The following is a 19,430-nucleotide window of genomic DNA, read 5'->3' on the forward strand; positions in this document are numbered from 1 at the left end:
ATTCCAGTGTCAATGAAAAGTTAATACATTTAAATACAAAGCACTTAAAGGGGAGCCTGGCACATAGTAAACACACAGGGATGCTAACAAGCAGCCACGTCCGTGCTTCAGAAAAGCAACTTGAGGCTTCGGCATTCTTAGATGGGTGCAAGCATCATCTCTGTGTTTAAAAAATAAAAGTATGAGTGGAGACACACTGCTGATCACATTGCTTTGCATTTGAAATCAAGAGTGAATAAGGTCATGGATTCATGACATTTTTCTTGTATCTGAATTATTATGATGTGTGTCATATATATTTATATTGTACTCGATTATGAAGCTGGCAGTTAGAAGCACCAGCAGGACAATAGCTGAGGCCTTTTATAACTAGAGTCCCCACAGGTGTTGAAGATAATAACACAGAAGCCAATGGATGTCCAGGGGCAGGAAACCAGGGCAACACTCCAAAGGAAGGTGATGAAGAACCCAGAGAGCAATCAAATAACCTCCCTTCCAATTTGGTGCTTTTTTCTTAAGCATCTCCAATTTGTCTGAACGGTTTTTCACTTTCAAACATGTTACTACCAGATAAGTATTACTTTTGAGCAGCTTTAAAAATCTATATGTTCAGGGATGGGTGGGAGTGGACCTTGCCCTGGGTCTCTGTTCTTTCATTTATTCTCTAATTGGTGGTACATACATTACCTGAAGAAAACTGTAGGCCAGCTGTCCAATCACAAACCCTACTATGGAAAGAATTGTCAAGATGCTGACTTCAGAAATCCTTAAAGAGACCCTCAGAAGTCCTAAAGAAATAAATGGATGTGTTATTTAAACATAATATATTGTTTCAAAACAATTCCATATCCCCTCTCTCTAGTTATTTAATTTTAAACAGACTCTGAGTGCCGTATCATTATGAATAAATAATTAATAGGAAAAAGAAAAACTTCTTCTGAATGTCATTTCATTACAAATGCTGTTTCTTAAATATAAGACACACATAATGAGGCATCTCTTACAGGTGAATTTGGAAACTATTAGAATTCTAAAAACCTCCCATGTGCCTACCTAGTTTCACACTAGGATCACTGTATAGGTGTCTTACCTATGGATCTACTGATCAGATATTATGGAAAGGCAAACTCTCTATATAGTATACCTTATATTAACAATTCCTCACCTTAAACTACAGTAACATACATTCTATATAGTACTTTTAACTGAGTTCTAACCACAGTGAAAACTGCCTTCACCAAACAAGTAACAAAAGATTCTTGTTAATGATATCTATATGCATTTTCTTGCCTTGAAACTCTCTGCTCTACAATTCATCCCCTCCAGAAGTAATACATAGACTGTAGTCCAATTAGCTTAAGCCTCAGGCAAGATTCATTGGCATCCCAGATTCTGCACTGACTGACATTCAGCTATAGGACAAGCCAAATCAGTAAATATTTATCAAATACTTATTTGTAACGCCAGACAAGAAATGTTTCTTGAACTATTTCTGCAATGCCCTTTACTGATGGAGCACTTGTCCAGTAGAATCACCAAAGATCTAGAACTTGTAAAGTTCACAGTCACCAGCACCTGGTCGTACCAACAGGGAGCAAAGTCATTAGTGCAGTGGTTCTCAAACTTTTTGAAGTCGGGGCACATTTAAAATTCTACAAATAATTGTAGGTGCATTATATACAAATTTATGAGAAATATGTTGTAATAATTAAGTCAAATATTAAAAATATATATATATAAAGTCCAAGCGTGCTTTTATGGTAATTAAACAAAATAAATATGACAAAATTAAATTTATTCTGACATTAAAAAACATTTTTATGTTACATTTTTTTAGTTCTGCTTTTTAGAATTCATAAGAAGGAGGAGTTAAAAAAATTTAAAAAAAAATTTTTTTTTTAAAAGACTTTTTTTTATTTTTTTTTTAATTTATTCATTTTAGAGAGGAGAGAGAGAGGGAGAGAGAGAGACAGGCAGACAGAGAGAGAGAGAAGAGAAAGAGACAGGGGGGAGGAGCTGGAAGCATCAACTCCCATATGTGCCTTGACCAGGCAAGCCCAGGGTTTCAAACCGGCGACCTCAGCATTTCCAGGTCGACGCTTTATCCACTGCGCCACCACAGGTCAGGCTAAAATATTTTTAAATGACAAAAAAGTTATCTTTGTATACAGCTAGTGTTCGACTTACGACCACAGTTGGTTCAGCGTAACACAATTTGGTCGTAAGTTGAGTAGGCTATATGTATAGTACTGTGAAATGATGTTATAAAAATCTTTAAGTCATTTTATCATAATTTTCTTTCATTATTGTTATATATCATAATTTAATTTTCTTTGTTCATTTTATGCCATTTGTATCATCTCTACACCATTTTGTTTCTTATTTTTACATTCATCGGGTTTAAGTAAAACACTGCATCACCAGTACAACTGGTTTAATATTTGCAAAACATACAAAATTACAAAATACAGGTGCATACAAAAATACAAAATACAGGTGTAAAAAATACCATAGAAAACATTTTCCCAATTGCAAAACATATCAAAATATATAAACATGTACGAAACATTTTATTGGCTGCTAGTGCTTGGCTGCGGATAGTTGATGTCGTCATCTGAGGCAGCAGTTGGGGTTACTGGAGTTGGTTTTTTCATAAACATGGTGAGCTTTGTCTGAATTGTATGTTTCTTTTTTTCTTCATAAATTTCACGATACGGATGAAACACATCGTGCGCCATCTGTTCAATTCTTGCAAATTGTTCGATGTTTGGGTCCATTGCTTCGAAATGTATAAGAAGTTTATTCAGTAAAGATAAACCTTCTGAAAATCTCTTAGTGGTGAATTTTCTTTCTGGTTTCTCCTCTTCTTTCTCTGCTTCTCTCTTTTCTTCTTCCACACTCGCTGCTTCTCCAGTCACTCAAACACTATGCATTTGGAATCTTTTCTTGAATCTCTGGAACCAGCCAGTGCTTGCTATATACAAATTCTTGACTGTAATCTTCTCCAGCACACTCCTTCAGAGTCTGAAATAGACTTCTCACCTTCATCTACACAGTAAAAAGACTTAATGATGTCCGTTTTCGAATTTGATCTTCCATCCAAATATATAGCAATTTCTCCATTTTGTGGATGGGCCCGCTTCGTTGCTTTGTAATAACTGTTGATCGCATGGGTGCAGAACCTTTCACAGCTTCACGAATTCTTTCTTTATCTTTCAAAATCATCGACACAGTCGAATGTGATAACTTCGTATCACATGCGATCACATTCACTTTCTTTCCTCCTTTGTACTGCTTAATTACCTTCATTTTCGTGTCAAGATCGATAGCCTTTCTTTCCTTTTTGGCAGGTTGAAGCGTAGACAAAGACAATTTCCTTTTGGCAGACATCTTGGGAGGGGTTTGATGAAAAATATCCAAGACACAAAACACAAATTGCTGTACCGAATCTGGGATAACAGTTGAAATGGTACACGCAGAGATGGTAGTGCTGCCGGAATCTGGTCCGCACTGTCGTATGCCCAGCTGGGCAACGCTTGTGCTGCCAGACACGGAGCAGTCGTGGCTAGCAATTGTGGTCATAAAGTCGAATGGCCGTAAGTTGCATAGGTCGTAAGTCAATCAATGCCAGTATATATAGATACATTCTTAGTAAGATTTAGTAAATTCAGCAGGTCCCAGCACGAATGTGTTGTTTTTGCATTCTTGTGTTAATGAGAAACATGAGTCTGATGTGTCCTAGCAATTTCTTCAATGTTTTGGCATATATTTGAAAGGCAAACTCTCATTTTCTCATCAATACGTTGAAGAATTCCTCTTTTTACTCTGAATTGTGTTGAGTGCAGAAAACTCCCACCATACATATCATCTTCACTTTACAGCAAACAAAGGATAGAAGAAACTTGTCTCCACTCTAGTCTTTCTGGGGAACATGGGGGGTAGTGTAAACAATCCAGCACCACAGCTTAACAGCCTTTTGCACCTAATTAGGCAAGTGAGGTGTGGGGGGGGGGGGGTAGGGCAGACTGTCAGTTTACAGCCAATTCCCCACACCTCTGTCCCCCAAAAACCTAAACTTCAAAAACCCTGTTGGCCTTTTGGTCCCCAACAGGCACATATTTCTCTGGAATACCATAGGGCGCACCTGGAAATCTTCTAGGATGCACCAGTGCGCCCTGGCGTACACTTTGAGAACCACTGCATTAGTGAGTATTTTAAAGATCCCAGAGAAAGCAATTTTATTCCCAGATAAAATGAGTAAAACTAAAGTTTTTTATGCAAGCTTGCATCATTGTTTCTTTATAATGTTCCTAGTTCCAAAAATATTTTTTTTTATTTTTAAGATGTTATTTATTGATTTACAGAGAGAGAGGAGAAGAATGAGAAGGATCAACTCCTAGTTGCTTCACTTTAGTTGTTCATTGGTTGTCTTGTCGCATGTGCCTTGACCCGGCAAGCCTAGGATTTCAAACTGCAACCTCAGAATTCCAAGTCAACACTCTATCCACTGTGCCACCACAGCGGATTCACCACAGGCCAGGCCAGAAATAATTTTAAAGCCACTTACATTTTTCCCTAATAAAAAAATTTTTTGAAGACATTTAACAATTTATTGAAGTCAGAAATATACATTCTTAATATTAATATCAACTCTAGAAACCCAAGCAGTCAAAGGAATTTAATTTCCAAGGCTTTAGAAAGAAAGAACTTGTAAAAGGTGTTAGTATTTCATTCTTTTGTTAGACTGCTTTTTGGAGCACTTTTGATACCCGGTCACCATTTCACCCCTGAGCTATTACCCTGATAAATTAGTCAGCGGTAGCAGGTGAATAGATGAGAGTCTCACATTCATACTTATCTAAATATAGCAAATAGCTCCAGGTTTCCTATTTAATGAAATGCAGTTACTTTTACAATTCTCTGGAACAAATGAGCCTTTAGCTTCCCATTTTCCCCAGAGAAGAGTCACTCAGGTCCTCTGTCCCAGCACCACTAAGGGTTTCTCAGGAATTAAAATGCTGCCTTACTCATCACCACAGGACTCCTTACACCAATGCGCAGGTGAAAATGTCTCGGTGCTTTTCACTGTTCTTTCTCATCTCAGATTCACTTGGCTGGTCACAAGCGGGCAGAAAGGGGTTAAATTTTTTGGAATTCAGCATCATTTTGTCCACAAATATGTAAGATTGTTGCTGTAAAGCACGACAGAAGAACCTAGCCAGCAGTCTGCTCCCAGCCTTCAGCGTGGGTGTGCAGATGCCGCCAAGGCCACCCCAGCCACTGTGCGCCTCCAGCCAGGCGCCAGGCCACTCCGGGGCCGATGACACTGCAGGCCACCAGACTCTGGCAGTCCGGTCAAGGTCAGCCTCCCATTACTTCAGTCCCCGCCTGTAGCCTGGTGGTGGTCTCTCCAGCAGGGTCCTTGCGAAAGACATGAGACCACACCTGGGGACTCCGCAGACTTGGAGCGGTATCCCCTGCGCCACCTGCGCCACGCGGTTTCCCTGATCCCCGCGGAGGCAGCACTTGCTGAGCCCGTAACACCCTGCAGCCAGGCGGCCTCCAGCGCAGGACTCCACGTGGTCAAGCAGTTAGCTGGCTTCTCCCAAATAAAAATGTGGAAAGGAAACGAGAAATTTCTCTAATCACTAGCATTGAATTGTGGAATCAAGCATTGCATACTGAATGTTATTTTATCTGCATAAATATCACTCACCATATTGATAGATAAAATGGCTGCTCAGCCACCATCTTTCTTAATAATAATGCAGCCCTGACGGAAGAAAGAGGACTCGCCTACTCAGTAATCCGGCTCAGACCGCCCTTGCAGCTGGATGCTGATAAGGGAGGAATGAATTAGGATGAAGACAATTTTGAGGAATTGTGGTGCCACTCCCAACCACAAATCTTGCAGTTGCCTTTCCCCAAGGCCCCTTGACAAATCCATAACCGCTGCCCCATCCCTCCCTCAGAGCTGAAACCCTTTGCTGGTTTCAGCCCACCTGCACCCAGGCATTTTTAAAATAAACTTTCCTTTTGGAGCATACTAGCCTTGTGTTTTTGGTTCGGCCTGCAGTTTCTGCATTTCACATACTGAATTCAGCATTGTTTAAGAGGCCCTTACTTGTTGGAGCCCTTCCTAATTCCTCAATAGTGGTAGCGGCGGGTGGTTCATCTTCCAACAACAGAACAGACAAAGCTGATGACTCTAACTCTGCTAACTGGGAACTAGGTGTCTAGGTTCTGTCCAGTGCAGTTGCTCTCCCCTCATCCCAGCTATCTGGTCAGGTTAGACCTGGCTGGCTGGCAGGCTGGGTAAAGCTCTCCTTTTCCAGAGATCGCTGACCATGCCTTAGTCCTCCTAACCACATGGCAGTGTAAAGATGTTTGCCCACTGTCCCCAGGAGAGGGCTCCTTGAAGTTAAGGACTGTCTTATTCTCCTCTGCCTACCACACTGCAGTTCTCCACCAGTGTCACTGAGAAAAGGAACGTGGAGGGGATGCTACTTGTAATTAAACCAAACTCGACTGACAGCATTCACTCACAACTTATGATTTCGTTGGTCCCTTGTTTTGATGTATTTGTGATTACTTTTGCACCAACAAAGGCTCGAAGGGCAGAGGAAAAATGAGACTTAAAAGTCATCACTTACCTGTCAAAAAAATAATAGAAAACATGAGCACCACAAAATACTCTTTATCAATACTGTGGTCAGCTGACCTTCCACAGAGTAAATGGGGTGTGGTGTCTTTCATCATCCAGGTCGAGTTCATTTTCGCCACTGCTTTACCGAGTCCTTCCTTGAGGTCAGGGGCCAGTTCTGACACTCTCACGACTACAGTCCACGCTGTTATAATATGCAAAAAGGAGAAAGTGAGAGTTGCCAGGACCCCTGCATATGCATTCTTTCACCCAAGATTGTACCACATGCAGATCTGAGCATGTTTCCTGCCACGGGGCACATGTCACACCTCCTCTTCCAGCTTGGGCTCCAGTAACATTTTGCAGAAAACAAACACAGCACTAGTGCTTCTCAGACTGCCACAAGGGGAGGGCTTGTGTGGGTTTGTGCACTTACCCCTGTGCGATATGATAGTGTGTTTGCCCTCTCCACGGGACAGTGAGTTCCTCAAGGGCTGTGGCTGAAAACTAGTTTTCTTACAGCTCTGCATACAGTACATGGCACATAATAGGCTCTCCCTAAATATTGGATGCTCTGAGGGGGAACTCTCTCTCCATGGGTACAAATCATTCTGGAATTCTCTTCTACTACTGCAATCCCATGACCCCATTTCCTCCCTAGGGCCCCTCAAAACCAAAATGGCAAACGAGAAATGAGGACAAAGTTGAGTCACATCAGTTAGGTGGGAGTAGGGGAGTGTGCGTAACCAGATAATAACAACAAAGAACCCCTACACGTGAGGTTTGATGCTATGCTGTCTTTGAATGAATAGACAAAGTCCCCTTTGCTGACAACAGGACACATAAACAACAGGCTGGATTTCAGCCTCAATACCCCTATGCTGGTTGGTGCCCTAATGTAGGGCATAGCCAATGTGGTGGTCCTGAATAGGATTCATTCTATTATATTTTCCTTGATTCTAGTCTTAAACATAAATTCTTAGAGGTTTCAGAAGTATTCTCAATAATATTCCCAATAATGTGTAGAGCTCATTTTTGGTTCTTTGTTTTGCACTTGTTTGATTCCTGTGGGAAGCACGGAGAGGGTCAGAAATGAGATTCAAAAGGCCACATTTTCAAATCATCTGTCTTCAGATCCTGCTATCCCCACTTGTCACAACATCAACACTCCCACATCAAGTTCTTTTCCAAACCACCAACACCAGTGGTATCTTCTCCAAAGCCCAGCTGGTCCGAACTGAAATCTAGATAAAGGTTGTCAAAAACCACGGAGAGCAATCCAAACTCACCTCTGCCTCTGCTTGCGAGGGTCAGTACCTCCAACTGATACCACACTGTAAGCTATTTGCATACTTAATCTCTATTGGTTTCTTGCCAACTCACTTTCAATCTGATTGGCTACATACATCATCCCCACCCCCAATCCAGAAGCAGCTAAGTGATCCAGCTCCAGATGTATCTATGCCCTCAACTGCCTTAACCGATTTTCTTTGCCTGACATAAGAGCTGAAACAGCCTTGGACCATGAAGACAGGACCTCCTCCTAAATTTTTAAAAATATATAGTTTTTATTTATTCAAGCCTAACCCTCTTCAACACTGCTCTGTCTACCTTGACCTCACTCATCTTTTTCCATTTTTTCTTTTTCTACCACATCTGCCTTTTCAATGGGAGTTTCTTACTCCCACTTTCCTCCTTGACTCCTATTTTTCACTGGCTTTTTGTCCTTAATTTGAAGAAACAATATCACCCACTCTTCATAGAAGAACAAATGCATCCCAAATTCTGTGATGTCTTACATCTGTAATTACTAAAAACAAATAAAGTATAAATTTCAACAAATGAACATTATTAATTTATAGTCTACTTTCAAAGAAGTTACTTTATGATGCTGAAATTCTCCTCTCTCATTCCTATGCCACCGAATCAAACCCTCTTCCCACGGGCACCAACTATACCACCACAGCAGTGAGAATCTAAATCTATCATCCACGTCTCCATCACTATGTACCAAGGGAACGCTGACATATGAAAGTCCCAATTCCTATGTGAGACTAGTTTAGGTCAACAGCTCTGTGTCGGCCTCTAACTGTAACCAACACCACTGGTACCCACACACCATTCTCCCAAATATTTGTTTTACAACATTTTGTGGTCTGGTGTGGTTCTTTTACACCACTGGACCCAGCCTTACCACAAATCCCAAGGTCCATGTTTAAAAAATATGCCTACCACTTCGCCCTAAAATGGCAATGCCACCTATTTTAGGGTTTGTTGTCAATTTCTCACTTCCAGGATTTCCAAATTAGCATGTTATATGTTGCTATGTAATACACAAGCACAAAAGTCAGTAGCTTAAAACAACCATTTGGTTAGCCAAAACCTACAAGTTTTGCACATGCCTTCATGCCTTGGCCAGGGGATCCACTTTCGGGGTGCTCATCCATACGCTGCGGGTTGGGGATGACAACTGGCCGCAGCTCAGTCGGGGCTCTGGGCTGGGCCTCCGTTCCTGTCCATATATATATGGACTGTATATATATATACAGTCCATGCACAGGCTGGTTCCAGGAGCATCTCGGGAGAACTAGGCAGAAACTGCAGCGCCTATTATGAACTTCTGTGGCTTATGGAAAGCACACAGTGGTCCTTCCACTCTAGTCCAGGCCTGCCCACTCAGGAGGACAGAACAGAGGCTGCCTCTCTATCAAGGAATGCCAGGATCATGTGCTGAGAAAAGCATGTGGGATGTGAGAAGTGGCCATTGTGGAAAATACAGTCTGTCACACGTTCAACCACACATTGGGTGAAATGTCAGCCCTTTATAGTTTGGGCATGATGTTAACCTGAAGAGCAGTCTGCCGCATTAGCAGAGTCTAGAGCGGTAGTTCTCAAAGGTTGGACCATAGGCCAGTAGTGATTCATGACAGAAGTCCCATCATACATGGCACAGTGAAAAGTGTGAAAGTATGTAATAAAAATTTATTGATTTCAAGGGTAGAGCCTTACACTGAGATATAGCTTCCCTTCTTTTCTGGTATAAAATATCTTCTAGCGATAGCAAATAGTAGTTTTCCTAATGATGTCATATCAATCTTCTCCCTTTATTTTGTTACATCTTTCCAATCAAGGAAATAAAATGTCTAAGAAACCACTGTCTAGAAGTTATAACACTGAACTTAGCATTTGCTTGAGCATCACTCAAATAATGAATTTCATTTACTACTACACACTTAGAAACAGTAATTACTCTATAGTGTTCAGAAAAAGTCATGCAACTATCTGTGTAATAGTTCAAATTCAACACATAAAGGCATTTTAACTGTCCACTGAACATATCTGTAATTCAATGCAACAATAGGTCAGAAGTTGTATCTCTCTCAAAACATACTAAAGTCATACATACATCTACAGATCCAAATTCACATTTAGATCCTCACATCGAGATCTTAGAAGTGAGACCTAGGATTCCCTCGGGAATCCCCAGGTTCACGTTTCAGCAGTGACACAAGTGATGTGGAATTTAACATGAGGGCCAGACAAGAAAGCAGATACACAGTCGTGATGCTGGGTGTGTGTGTGGCTCGTCTGCTGCAGGAATGGAGGGAAAGGGGTACTGGCACAAGCAAGATATGGAGAACAGGATTCAGGAGTCATTTTTGTAATGTCAACAAGCTCTATAAATGAATGAAGACCAGTGAGTTCCGTGAAGAAGGTAGTACCCAGAGAGAATTCATTCAACTGTTATTTACTAACTCAGTGTCTTATTGGCTCTTTAGGTATGAAGAAAAACAAGACAAAGCCCCAACCCACAAAAACTCACAATTCAGATAAGGAGACAAACACATGAAAAATTACACAGGCTACAGAAGGAGGCTATTAGCACTGAGGAGCCCCAAAGGAGGAGGGATCCCCTCTTCCTAACATTAAGGACACAGAAGGTCGTGGGGTGGAGAATTCCAGATAGCTTCACCATGGGTAAGGAATGACTTCATTTTTCCAGCTTTGTTGAGTATAACTGACATAAAATTAGAAGACAGGATTGACTTCTGAGAAGTCAAGCTGAAGACAGGGTGAAAAAGAAGAGGTGATGTCTTAGTCTGTTCAAGCTGCTATTATAAAAATACCATAAAACAGATACCTTATAAGCAAAAAAAAAAAAAAAAAAGTTTATTTCTTACAGTTCTGGAATGGGGAAGCCCAAGACCGCGGTGCCAGCAGATTTGGTGTCCGGTGAGGGCCTGCTTCCGTCATGGCTGCCTTTTCACTGTAACTTCACATGGTGCAAGAGGCAAGCGAGCTATCTGGGGCCTCTTACATAAGAACCTCATTGCATTCACGAGGGTTCTGCCCTCATGACCTAATTGCCTCCCAAAGCGCCCCTCTTAATATGTATTATTGCATTGGGCACTGCATTTCAACATGTCGATTTTAGAGAACACAAACACATTCAGACCATAGCAGCAGGTGCAAGAGTTAGAAAAGCAGTCTGTAAGCACGAAAAGGAACCATAAGGACAGAAAGGTGCCAATACAAAGAGTTTCAAGAAGGTAGCATTAGCAAATAAAAGCTATAAAAAGTTTGAGAATCCTGAGTGACATATGAATAAAGGAAACAAAGGTTGATGTGATAGCTGAGCTCTCCATGTCTTTTCCTTCCCCTCTACAATGAAAACTAGCTTTCAGGGTGGGACAAAGAAAAGAAAGTCATAAGAAAAACAAACATGGTTTTTAAAAAATATATTAATATTTTCTTTCTATAATACTTCTGCAGAAAGTCACAGGGTAGTAGATCAGGGAATCTTAGATAAACTAGAAAAAATAAGGACTATTCCAAATCACTAACAGGAAACCAACAATGACATTTGAAACCTAGAAAATATAAAACAGAAGGAAAAATGACATGGAGCCCAGTTATGATACCGGCATTACCAAACCTACAGAATAGAGGAAATCTAAACATAAAACCCAACAGATTCGTGTTTACTAAATTAAAGACAGAAAGAGGTTAAAGACAAATAAGAAGGTTTACTAAGAGACTATATTCCACCTTTAATTTGGATATAAAATGTAATAGTTGTATGAGCAGAGGACCCTGATCCTAACTATTTCTAATACTTCCTTGCTCTAGCCTTTCACCCCATTGCTTTCCTTCTAAGAGACAGGGAACCAAGTCTTTCTCTGGAAACAGCCCCTGTCTTTTTGTTGTTGTTGTATAGAATTCTTGAATTGAATGGAAATTTCCTGCCACAATTATACAGAAAATCACTAGATTCTTTAACCAGCTCTGGAGCTCCCACGTGGATGTGTAAGTGACTCGCCCAGTGCTCTCTGGCAGGAGCCTGACTCACAGGGGACCGCACCTGGGGGGGGGGGTGCACAGTCAAGGCCAGAGAGTGGGGACGTAAGAACGCTGGCGAGGGTGCGACAAAAACAAGGGTGATGCCGTTTCATCTTCAACAGTTTTATCAAACCCTACATTATTTCTCATCTAATTTGCCTTGAAAAATACTAAAAAGAAAGTGTGGCTTTTTACAAATACATGCTCAGTAGAAGGTGTGGTCTTGACTTCTTTTCTGATCACGGCTTAGGCTACAGATTTGGCACTTTTCACTTGACCTGGAAGGAAGCAGATTTTTTAAATTACATTTAATTAGCTTACAATTTAAAACAAAAATAAAGCCAGTTTTAAAATTTTTACTTACTGGGGTTGACACTGGTTCATAAAATTGTACAGGTTGCAAGTGTATGATTCTATAACACGTCATCTATATATCGAATTGTGTGTTCACACCCAGAGTCAAGTCCCCTTCGGTCACCATCCATCCCCCCTTCACCCTCTTCCCTCCCCCACCCCCTTTCCCTCTGGCAACCACTGTCCTGTTGTCTGTGTCTATGAGGCTTGTTTGTTTGTTGTGTTCGTTCATTGGTTGCTTTCAGTTTTACATATATCCCACATATGAGTGAAAGCATATGGTTCTTGACTTTTCCCGTCTGACTTTTCTCACATAGCATGATATTCTCAAGGTCTATCCATGCCGTCATCAACTGAAGCCAGTTCTTAAAACAATGGGCATGAAATAAATCAATGTGTCCCAGCCTGAACCAGTCATCCATTCAACCTTGGTGTTGATATGTCAATTCAACTGTTTCCCCACACACACACAAACTTTTTTAAAATATTTAAAGCTGTGAGGTCACATTTACCATACAGTCAGTGTTATTATTCCTAATTCTGCCACTGATAGAGCAGCACTTTAACAAACTGCTTAACCTCTCCTGTCTTCACTTTTCTCATTGTGAAATGAAGGGGACAGTTCTGAGGTTCTATCAAGACCGAACACTTCCACAACAGGAGGGTGCCGGATTCTGTGGCGCTGGCAGGGACCCAAACAGAAGCCAGCCCAGCTCAGACGTGGGGAAGGGAGGTGTAGGGATTCTGAGCCAGGCTGACTGCGGCTATGGAGCAGGAGGAGGGGGTGGTAATCTGGCTGTGGACCCAACAGTTCAGGCCCAGTCATCTCACTCCCCTGGTCTCTCCTCCCTCCAATCCACTCTGCAAAGAAACCAGATGATTCTCCCTTCCTTACTCCCTCTCCTCACCTACACAAAACCTTTCATGGCAGCCCAATGTCCTGAAAATAAAGCCCAAACTTTCTAAGCTTACAGCTCAGTACTTCTAATGAAATGATCGTGTTAACTTTCTAACCTTATTTTCTGCCAGTCCTTAACATGGACTCAACTACAATCAGCCAGATGGATACCGATCACTTTCCTATTCCCATACTGAACTCTCTGAACATACACGGCCCCTACTCTATCCTTTCAAGTATGTGTGTTTACTCACAAACTGGGTGGTGGGCTCCTTATGGCCCAGGACTCTATAAAAGTGTCAATCTCCCCTCAGGAGACCTAGAGAGAGCTCTGTGTTTGCTCTATCTATGTTAGGTAGAGACTGCATGGGACAACCTACCATGCAACCTAGACCAGATTAAGTGTCTTCAGCTTAAAAACCCACAGCCCCACTTTTCATCACTTAAAAATCTTAGGTACCAAATATCTACTTTCATAGGAGTAAGGTTGAATAAATGGATCATAGAAATAAATGTAGCAGCTAAAATGTGAAACTGTTACACAAAACACCGTAAAAGTGAATTTTGGTGACCTTGGACTAGGCAACTTCTTAGATATGCAACAAAGGAAAAATAAATAAATTGAACTTCACCAAACTTAGAGCCTTTTGTGCTTCAAAGGACAAAACTAAGTAAATAAAAAAGAAGAACCCACAGAATGAAAGAAAATATTGGCAAATCACATACCTGATAAGGGACTTTTATCCAAAATACATAAATAGTATAACAGCTCAATAAGAAAAAGACAGTCCAATATAAAGATGGACAAAGGGCCTGGCTGTGGTGGCACAGTGGCTATAGCATTCACCTGGAATGCTGAGGTCGCCAGTTTGAAACCCTGGGCTTGCCCGGTAGAGGCACATAAACAAGCAAGCAATGAACAGCTAAAGTGAAGCAACTATGAGCTGATACTTCTCACTGCTCCCCCACCTGTTCTCTCTCTGTAAAATCAATAAAATATTTTTAAATAAAATTAATTAAAAATTAATGGGCAAAGGATTCGAATAGACATTTCTACAAATAAATGCACAAATGGCCAGTAAGCAATGAAAAGACACTTACCATCATTAGTGAATAAGGAAATGCGAATCATAACTACATTAAGATACCACTTCACACCCACTAGGATAGCTGAAAGATTTTTTAAGACAATAAAAAGTGTTGATAATGATGTGGAGAAACTAGAACCTTCATTTTTACTGCTTGTGGAAATGGGCAATTAAAATATTTTGGCAGTTCCTCTAAAGGTGAGATGTAAAAGTGCCATGTTGCCCAGCAATCCCACTCCTAAGTATATACCCAAGAGAAATGGAAACTTGTGGTCACGCAAAAAATTCTTCACAAAAGTTCATAGCAGCATTTTTATAATGGTTAAATGAATGGGAACTCAAACATCCCATCACCGCATGAAGGAATAAGTTTGAATCCATACAAGGGAATATTATTAATCTATAAAAGAAATACTGAGACATGTTACATCGTGGACACACCTTGTAAACCTTATGGCAAGTTAAAGAAACCAGGCACAAAATGCCACATGTTGTATGATTCTATTTATGATATGTCCAGAACATACACATTCGTAGAGACAGAAAGTACATGAGTGGTTGCCGGGGCTGGAGGGAGGCATGGGAAGCGACTGCTTATGCGTATGGGGTTGATTTCCTTTAGGGGGTGTAAAATGTCCTAAACCTGGAGCGTAGTGATGGTTATACATCTCTGTACATATACTAAAAATCAAGATATTGTATATTTTTAAATGGTGAATTTATGGATGAGAATTATATCTCAATAAAGCTGATATTTTTTTAAATCTTAGGTACACCTGACACCAAGATCTGATGACAGTGTACCGACCCTGTTCACAAGACCATAGTACCACAATAGGTTTTTCAAAATATAAAATTATAACACTGAAAATGCATTTTTAAATTCTGCCACTCTGCCTCCTAGGAGGACATGCCTTCCTATTTAAAAAGCATTGGTCAAAATCAAAGGCAGCCAGACCATGCAGTGGCTCAGTGAGAGAATCCAGGTTCAAACCCCTAAGGTCGTTGGCTTGAATGTAGGATCATAAACATGACCCCATGATTACTTGCTTGAAGCCCAAGGTGGCTGGTTTAAGCCTAAGGGCGCTGGCATGAGCCCAAGGTTGCTGGCTTGAGCAAGTGGTCACTGGCTAGCTAGAGTACCCTGGTCAAGGCACATAGGAGAAAGAATCAATGAACTAAGGTGCCACAAATATTTATTGATGCTTCTCATCTCTCTCCCTTCCTGTCTGTCTGTCCCTGTCTGTCCCTCTGTCTCTCTCACTAAAAAAGAAAAAGAAAAAAAAAGAAATCAAAGGCACAGTATATTAAATTAAATTAAATTATCAATGAAGGTAATTAACATTAAGATTAGTATTACACATTCTCTACAGAAATATTTCAGTTACTATTTTAAGTTATTTTCTTAAAATCTTATTTACTCATTTTTACAGAGAAGAGAGAAAGGCAGGAGGGAAAAAGGGAGGAGCAGTTGCTTCTCGTATGTGCCTTGACCAGGCAAGCCCCGGGTCTCGAACGAGCAACCTCAGCATTCCAGGTTGACCCCTATCTACTGCACCACCACAGGTCAGGCCTATTTAAAGTTATTAAAACTGTGAATAAAATTAGCAAGTTGTATCATAGGTCATTGCTTGCAACTACTTACTGAAGATTGTTAAAAATCAGAGTGCCACCTGACCAGGTGGTGGCGCAGTGGATAGAGCGTCAGACTGGGATGCGGAAGACTCAGGTTCGAGACCCCGAAGTCGCCAGCTTGAGCGTGGGCTCATCTGGTTTGAGCAAAAATTCACCAGCTTGGACCCAAGGTCGCTGGCTCAAGCAAGGGGTTACTCAGTCTGCTGAAGGCCCGTGGTCAAGGCACATATGAGAAAGCAATCAATGAACAACTAAGGTGTCGCAATGCGCAACAAAAAACTAATGATTGATGCTTCTCATCTCTCCGTTCCTGTCTGTCTGTCCTTGTCTATCCCTCACTCTGACTCCCTCTCTGTCTCTGTAAAAAAATAAAATAAAATAAATAAAAATAATTTTAAAAAAATCAAAGTGTCTCAGAAATAGCAACATTGAACCTAATATTTATCCTTTTTGAATTCAAACCCATTTTATTCAAAACTTACGTGGTGTAGTCATTTTTGTGAAGATAGGAGTCACAATCTCTTCCAGTTGTTGTTTCTGCTCCAAAAGCTCATTAATAGAAGCTTCCAGATGGGTCTCCAACCACTCACTTTTCATACGGCATGCACTGAGGATGGTGTTCTAGTGACAGAATCAGAAATTTTCCTTTCTACTCCTCTACTGAAAAACTAAGCTCTAGGGCTGACATGTGGTGGTGCAGTCAGTAAAGCGTCGATCTGGAACGCTGAGGTCGTCAGTTCAAAACCCTGGGCTTGGCCCTGGCCAGTTGGCTCAGTGGTAGAGTATCGGCCTGGTGTGCAGGAATTCAATTCCCGGCCAGGGCACACAGGAGAAGTGCCCATCTGCTTCTCCACCCCTCCCCCTCTCCTTCCTCTCTGTCTCTCTCTTCCCCTCCTGCAGCCGGGGCTTCATTGGAGCAAAGTTGGCCTGGGCGCTGAGGATGGCTCTGTGGCCTCTGCCTCAAGCGCTAGAGTGGCTCTGGTCGCAACAGAGCGACGCCCCAGATGAGCAGAGCATCGCCCCCTGGTGGGCATGCCGGGTGGATCCCAATTGGGTGCATGCGGGAGTCTGTCTGACTGCCTCCCCATTTCTGGCTTCGGAAAAATTAAAAAATAATAATAAATAAATTTTAAAAAACCCTGGGCTTGCCTGGTCAAGGCACATGTGGGAGTTGATGCTTCCTGCTCCTCCCTCCTTCTCTCCCCCTTCTCTCTCTGTCTCTGTCTCCTCTCCCTAAAGTGAATAAATAAAATCTAAAAACAACAACAACAACTAAGCTCTATATAACATCTGTAAGCTTGCCCTGCCCACCAGAACTTTCTGTGATGCTGTTCTGTACCTGCAATGTCCCATACAGCCACCATTAGACAGATGTGCCACCGAGTGTTAAAAGAGTGGCTGTTCACATGCAAAAGAATGAAACTGGACTACAGTCTCTCCCCCTGTACAAAAATTAACTCAAAATGGATCAAAGATCTAAACATAAGACTTGAAACAATTACGTACATAGAAGAAGGCATAGGTACTCAACTCATGGACCTGGGTTTTAAAGAGCATTTTATGAATTTGACTCCACAGGCAAGAGAAGTGAAGGCAAAAATTAATGAATGGGACTACATCAGACTAAGAAATTTTTGCTCAGCAAGAGAAACTGATAACAAAATAAACAGAAAGCCAACTAAATGGGAAATGATATTTTCAAACAACAGCTCAGATAAGGGCCTAATATCCAAAATATACAAAGAACTCATAAAACTCAACAACAAACAAACAAACAATCCAATAAAAAAAATGGGAAGAGGATATGAATAGACACTTCTCCCAGGAAGAAATACAAATGGCCAACAGATATATGAAAAGATGCTCATCTTCTTTAGCTATTAGAGAAATGCAAATCAAAACGGCAATGAGATACCACCTCACACCTGTTCGATTAGCTGTTATTAGCAAGACAGGTAATAGCAAATGTTGGAGAGGCTGTGGAGAAAAAGGAACCCTCATACACTGTTGGTGGGAATGTAAAGTAGTACAACCATTATGGAAGAAAGTATGGTGGTTCCTCAAAAAACTGAAAATAGAACTACCTTATGACCCAGCAATCCCTCTACTGGGTATATATCCACAAAACTCAGAAACATTGATACGTAAAGACACATGCAGCCCCATGTTTATTGCAGCATTGTTCACAGTGGCCAGGACGTGGAAACAACCAAAAAGCCCGTCAATAGATGACTGGATAAAGAAGATGTGGCACATATACACTATGGAATACTACTCAGCCATAAGAAATGATGACATCGGAACATTTACAGCAAAATGGTGGGATCTTGATAACATGATACGAAGTGAAATAAGTAAATCAGAAAAAACCAGGAACTGTATTATTCCATATGTAGGTGGGACATAATAGTGAAACTAAGAGACATTGATAAGAGTGTGGTGGTTACGGGGGCGGGGGAGGGGGGAATGGAAGAGGGAAAGAGGGTGGGGAGGGGCACAAAGAAAACAAGATAGAAGGTGACAGAGGACAATCTGACTTTGGGTGGTGGGTATGCAACATAATTGAACGACAAGATAACCTGGACTTGTTATCTTTGAATATATGTATCCTGATTTATTGATGTCACCCCATTAAAAAAATAAAATTATTAAAAAAAAAAAAAAACAGCCCTGGCCGGTTGGCTCAGCGGTAGAGCGTCGGCCTAGCGTGCGGAGGACCTGGGTTCGATTCCCGGCCAGGGCACACAGGAGAAGCGCCCATTTGCTTCTCCACCCCTCCGCCGCGCTTTCCCTCTCTGTCTCTCTCTTCCCCTCCCGCAGCCAAGGCTCCATTGGAGCAAAGATGGCCCGGGCGCTGGGGATGGCTCTGTGGCCTCTGCCCCAGGCGCTAGAATGGCTCTGGTTGCAACATGGCGATGCCCAGGATGGGCAGAGCATCGCCCCCTGGTGGGCAGAGCGTCGCCCCTGGTGGGCGTGCCGGGTGGATCCCGGTTGGGCGCATGCGGGAGTCTATCTGACTGTCTCTCCCTGTTTCCAGCTTCAGAAAAATGAAAAAACAAACAAACAAAAAAATAAAATAAAAAAAAGAGTGGCTGTTGCTTCATGACTCTAGGTTGTGAGTTTAATTTTGCCCATATTTTGTTTGCTTCATAAGAGATTTTGTAAAGTATTTTAGACATCACAAGTAAAATGTGTAACTTATCACATTCCCGGACTTGGTGATGTCCACACTTTAGCAATACCTAATTTTTTTCATCAGAAAGTCACAATAAAATTCACAGAGAAATTTTTGCAGAGAAATGCAAAAAATAATTTAAAACCAAAACACATTCCTGATACTTTGAGAGAATATCTTTTGTGTGTGTGTACATCCAAAGCAATAAATGGGTCCACATGCACTACTTCGTATTTAGCAAACATGGCAAGCTAGCTTTAAATTAGCTATCTTATATCAGTGTATCTTTTTCACCAT

The 19,430-nt window shown here is 41.4% G+C and overlaps 2 protein-coding genes across 4 annotated transcripts in view; both read right to left on the bottom strand.

Annotated features, from left to right (window-relative positions):
* The window catches only part of SLC9C2 (solute carrier family 9 member C2 (putative)), a 96,017-nt gene extending 85,120 nt beyond the window's left edge, over positions 1–10,897 (bottom strand). The window contains exons 1-3 of the mRNA XM_066254488.1: positions 10,825–10,897; positions 6,654–6,848; positions 688–788 (exon numbers count right to left, since the gene is read on the bottom strand). Of these exons, the coding sequence (XP_066110585.1) occupies positions 688–788; positions 6,654–6,848; positions 10,825–10,897 (369 nt within the window). The remainder of the gene's footprint in view (positions 1–687; positions 789–6,653; positions 6,849–10,824) is intronic.
* ANKRD45 (ankyrin repeat domain 45) overlaps positions 10,868–19,430 on the bottom strand; it is a 38,750-nt gene continuing 30,187 nt past the window's right edge. For all 3 annotated transcript variants that reach the window (XM_066255114.1, XM_066255116.1, XM_066255117.1), the window contains exons 5-6: positions 16,441–16,579; positions 10,868–12,261 (exon numbers count right to left, since the gene is read on the bottom strand). In XM_066255114.1, the coding sequence (XP_066111211.1) occupies positions 12,230–12,261; positions 16,441–16,579 (171 nt within the window). In that variant the 3' untranslated portion in view covers positions 10,868–12,229. The remainder of the gene's footprint in view (positions 12,262–16,440; positions 16,580–19,430) is intronic.

This window comes from Saccopteryx bilineata, chromosome 2 (assembly GCF_036850765.1).
Source record: "Saccopteryx bilineata isolate mSacBil1 chromosome 2, mSacBil1_pri_phased_curated, whole genome shotgun sequence".
In the NCBI taxonomy this organism is placed as follows: domain Eukaryota; kingdom Metazoa; phylum Chordata; class Mammalia; order Chiroptera; family Emballonuridae; genus Saccopteryx; species Saccopteryx bilineata.